This window comes from Lactuca sativa, chromosome 2 (genome assembly GCF_002870075.4).
Source record: "Lactuca sativa cultivar Salinas chromosome 2, Lsat_Salinas_v11, whole genome shotgun sequence".
Taxonomy (NCBI): domain Eukaryota; kingdom Viridiplantae; phylum Streptophyta; class Magnoliopsida; order Asterales; family Asteraceae; genus Lactuca; species Lactuca sativa.
Window position 1 is genome coordinate 121002133 of NC_056624.2, and position 5151 is coordinate 121007283.

The following is a 5151-nucleotide window of genomic DNA, read 5'->3' on the forward strand; positions in this document are numbered from 1 at the left end:
GTTGATTTGTTTATTTAAGATGTTTATTAATTTATCATGAGTAATAAGTAGTATTGGATATTTGAAAAAAGAAATACAGTTAAATAAATTAATTTTCCAACTTATTTTATAGTATTAATAAATGATTTAAAAATGCTTTTGATACGTAGCAAACCAAGTTACTCTCTTACCAATATTTTAACTTAAAAATAATATAGATTGTATCATCATTTTCTTTTCTCTTTACATAACCAACTATACACATATATCAGTTAACCCTTGTCAGAGTTTTCAGTTTTTACTGATCCAACTTGTTGCTATGATTTGTGGAGTTTTCAGTTTTCACCAACACTTGAAAAAAATGGTTTAAATTAGCAATCCCAAACACCCCGTAAAAAGTCAAGAAAATCTCTCTATTTCCAAACTCTCCTAAAGTTTTCCACAGTTTCTATGTCAATGCAAATTAATCGTATTAACAATAATGGTTTACCATAGAAGAAACAGTTGAAAGAAATTAAAAAACCAAACATTCTAGAAGAAAAAGTTAAAACAACGAGGACCATATATCCGCAACCACACAAACAGGGACCATACAAATGAAAATTGATTAAACAATTATAACCCATATAAAAAAACAAACCATATAAAAGAAATTTCATTAAGTCAACAGTAAAAACAAGAAATAAAACAAAAAGAGAAAAAAAAATAAAAAATCAAACACCATCATGAGAGACACCAACACCATCCTCTATGCTGCCGCTACCATTGCTAGTGGTGGCCGCCGGAAAAGAGGTGTTTACGGTTTGATTATGTTTTTTGGAAGATCCCTTGCAAAGGTTGACCGGGTACTTAATGGCGTTGACTTGTAGTTTTCTAAGTGCAGCTTTCCCAAGATCAATACCACAAATATCTGATAGCCTGATTAGATATAACAACACATCTGATAATTCCTCCCCGAGATGTTCTTTTTCTTCATCTTTCCAATCCGGAAGCCCTTTTGGCACCTCGCCTTTCCATTGAAATATCTCCGATAACTCTCCCACTTCCCCCACCTGAATAACAAAAAACACGCTTGTGTTAGGTCAATAACCTAACAACTTATTTATAATACAAGTTGATCTGATGGGTTGAAAATTTCAACCCTTCAACCCAACCAGCTAATTTTTGGTTGGGTTAATTGTTCACAATTCTATAAATATCTTATAGAATTGTGCTATAAGTACCCCCCTCCACATCCACTCACAATGAGGGATACACAAAACACTATTATCCTCACATGGAGGGGGTACACACATTGGGAGGGGGGTACGTATAGTAATTGCATATCTTATATTGCGACTATTGAGATTAAAACCCTACTATCCAAAGCTATATTTTTAACAACTACTCGTATATAAGGTTAAAAAAAATTGTAGAAGGAAAAAAAATGTCACTTTATGTAAGTAAATGGATATTTCAACAAAAAAAAATTAACCCACTTTTGAAGTGGTCCTACAACGACCAAAACAAGGCTGCCTTTACCAGGCAGTGTCTTTTTCTCAGAAGCAGACAACTGCCAGCTTTAATCACCCCCAAACATTTACCACAAATGGTTTATATGGTTTAATGTGTAAATCACTTAAAAAAATTTAATTATACCAAATAAAGATTCATGATATTAATCTACAAAGATTAGTCTACAGTAATTAAATCATATTACAGCAGTTGAAACATGTAGTTTCAGTCTTCTTTCTTAATCTTTCATTGCATCAATAATATCATATGTAAGAATAACATATCATTCAAGCAAAAAGCTAATGGTTTTGGGCTTTTGGCATATAAAAATAACATCATTAGAACTTTTAATACTCAACTAAACCAGAAACTAATCCTCAATCTGGATTTGAATCTAATGAAGATTGGGGATTTTGTAATTAGCAGTGTATATAGCTGTGATTAGAGTAAATTAGAGGTAATTACTCTGATCACAATTATAAACCCCTAATTACAGCTACTGATTTCAAAGAATTTTTTACTTTTATAGAATCTGATATTAATAAATTGGGATTATTAAGTCTAAATTTCTTTGGACATTGCATGTGACATGGGGTGTGATGGGGTGCCACGAAGCAAGTACTGGTCCATTGATGCACCTCAATTCTCATAACCTTTTCCCCAGAAAAAGCAAAAAGAGGAAAAGTAATTCATTCCAAAAAAAAGGGTTTACTTTTCAAACGTAAGCAATTTATTGTTTTAACTTCAAAATCCCTTCTGTATACTGAAACAGCAGAGTAAATGTTGCTTCATAGGAAATAGTACAAATTTTAGAGGTAAATTTACAGCGAACGCGAGGAAATTTTGTAATGGATACTCGGTTTGAAATCGACGAATAGGTTTTTGAAGGTTTTAGTCGCATCGTAATTGGTATTTTTTGGATATGAATTGAAATGCGTGAAATCAAAGCAACATTTAGGAAGATAAATTTACAGAAACTGAAACTCGGATATAAACGATATAGAGAATAAGCATAAAAGCTTCTACAATCGATTCTGCATTCGTAATCAATCTGAACAGCAGAAACGTAAATTCAAATAAACAACTAGATTAACTGAATCATGTGTACGCGAGCATATGATAATGAAAAGAGGAAGCATAGAGCAAGATCGGAAGATTTTACCAGTGCGAGGAGGAGATTTCGTGGACTATGAAACTGATCCCAATCTCTTTCCTTTGCGAAATCGGCCATTCTTTTCTTTAAGTCAGTCAAGCTTACATCTTCTTCTTTATCTTTTGGAGTGGTGATATCTCCGGCCGCCGTTGAGGCGAACGATTTTTCTGCTCCGCCGCCCATTGTTGTCTAGGGGGAGGAAGACGAAGAAAAAGGTGACCAGAAGGGTCTTGATATAAGCTTTTTGTATTGAAAGTGACCGGGATTCGGTTACCGGATATAGCCGGTTACCCTTAAATTCTTTTGCCACGTGGTATACATACTAACCTCGGGGACCTTTTAGGCCCTACTTATTTCCTTTGTTTTGTTACCAATTTTTTTTTTCTTTAGGGTGGAATTTGCTAGAGTAATAGCATTAAATTGGTACAACCATAGCATTTATCAGCATGATTACCTTAAATTTAGGTTATCATGATTACACAAAAAGTCTATATTGATGAATGTTTATGATTTTATCTTTTAATATTTGTATTTTTATATATTGTTGATTAGAAAATAAAATTTGATATATCAATTATTCATTTACTAGGGTGTCTAGTAGAGTTTATTTAAAATGCTAAACATTTTGAACTTATTAATTTATAGCGGTATCAAAATGAAGTTGTTACAAAATTTTTTGAAAGTTTTTGATAAGTTAGTGAGAAGTAAATTATCAAAGACTTATCTCTGATATGAAATTGTTGTAAACTATTTTTGAAAAAATCTCTATTCAAATACTAGTTTTAGGTTATACGGTTATGAAATTGATAATAAGTTAAATAACTTTTTAGATAAACTTAACGAAACACCTTCTAAGTCATTCGTTAATTTGTTGATCAATTTGGCTAGTAATTTTTTTTTGACGTAGCTTTTATTTGATACATATTTTGCATTTTTTAAAATCAAAATATAATATGTGACCAATTTAATTTTTTAATATCATATTATTTTTCATAAACTTTTAAAATAGAGTAAATTACACGAATGGTTCCTATGGTTTAGGTTAATTTACGCGTTTGGTCTCTAACTTATTTTTTTAACTCGGAAGGTCCCTACTGTTTCGCGTGGTCCCTGTCTTACATAAAAAGACTATTTTTCCCTTGATTTTTTAATTTATTTAAATAAATACACTCCCAACCCCACTCCCCTCACCTTATCCTACCTATCTCATCACTTTTTCCTATTCAAATAATAGTCTTTTTAGGTAAGACATGGACCAAACGTGTAACAAAAACAGATAGAAGGGACCAAACGCGTAACAAAAACAAACAGTAAGAATCTTCCGAGTTCAAAAAATAAGTTAGGAACCAAACGCGCAAATTACCCCAAACCATAGGGACCATTCGTGTAATTTACTCTTTAAAATATCATATATTTCCAAAATTTTTATATACATTTTATAATCATTTTTATGTCTTGGATTATTATAATAATTAAAAAAGGTGATCATATTATATATATATATATATATATATATATATATATATATATATATACATATATATCTGTTTATGTGTTTGTGTTCAAATCCATCTTTAGGTTATTTATGTCCGTACCCATATTTTGTGCGGACACGTGTTGGGAATAGTTACGGTTTCCCGATCATTTTGTGTTCAAATCCGTCTTAAGGTACAAATTTTGTTTTTTAAAACAAATATATAAAAAAGACAAACTTTTTACATCCTATAGTGAAAATGAATATTTAAAAAAGATGAATTTAATTTTTTTAAAAGTCATTCTTAAAATGTAAAGTTATTTTGTACATATTTCAATTTTGCTGAAAGACGGATCGCATTCGACCCCCGCAATGCAGGGGTTCCCCACCTAGTTTCTATAATAATGGATCATCTCATTTTAAATTGTTGAAATGTGGCATTTTGACACACACAATGTTTAATCTTCAACACTCTCCATGAAATGTATGTATCGATTGCTTAGTTTTTTATTTATTAATTTATTTATTATTTTCATGTTTGTAACAGCCCGGAACCCCAGGTGTTATTTATTCATATATTTTTGGTGTTTTGTGAGGGGACTCGGCGAGTTGGAGCTCAAACTCGCCGAGTAGGATCACGGTTTTCGACGCGGGTTCACACCTGGACTCGACGAGTCCAAGGAAAAGACTCTGCGAGTCCATGCTGTTTAATGAAACCCTAATTTCCCGGTCCTGAGCCCTATTTAAGGGACCTTATGGCCTTCATTACGGCTACCTTCGACCTTAAGAGCACCAGAGCAGCTGAGAGTTCTTGTGAGTGAGATAAGAGGCCACTATTCACCATTTTGTGTGTATTTGCAAGAAAGGAAGAGGAAAACCAAGCTAAGGGAGTTGGGGAGCTTAGATTTACTCCCATTTCGACAGAGGAAGCTAATTAAGGTAACATTCGGAGCTTATTCTCGTGTTTTTCTTGATATGGCCAAATCTAGGGTTTCTTCATGCCTTGTTTGCGTTGTATTTGGAGTATGAGAGGTCCCATGGGGAAATGGTA

General features: G+C 32.6%; 1 protein-coding gene across 1 annotated transcript; it reads right to left on the minus strand.

The window, feature by feature from the left end:
- Positions 1–493: 493 nt before the first annotated feature.
- LOC111887751 (uncharacterized) lies at positions 494–2847 on the minus strand. Its single transcript, XM_023883914.3, has 2 exons — positions 2636–2847; positions 494–1031 (listed from the first exon to the last, which is right to left on the minus strand). Exons 1-2 carry the CDS (start codon positions 2807–2809, stop codon positions 693–695), a joined length of 513 nt encoding a protein of 170 aa, XP_023739682.1. The 5' UTR covers positions 2810–2847; the 3' UTR covers positions 494–692.
- Positions 2848–5151: the final 2304 nt, after the last annotated feature.

Bases quoted from the DNA above. Each gene is read 5' to 3' on its own strand.
- LOC111887751 (XM_023883914.3), bottom strand. From the start codon at position 2,809: ATGGGCGGCGGAGCAGAAAAATCGTTCGCCTCAACGGCGGCCGGAGAT. The intron at 1,032-2,635 runs GTAAAATCTTCC...TTTGTTATTCAG, and splicing joins GAAATCTCCTCCTCGCACTG to GTGGGGGAAGTGGGAGAGTT.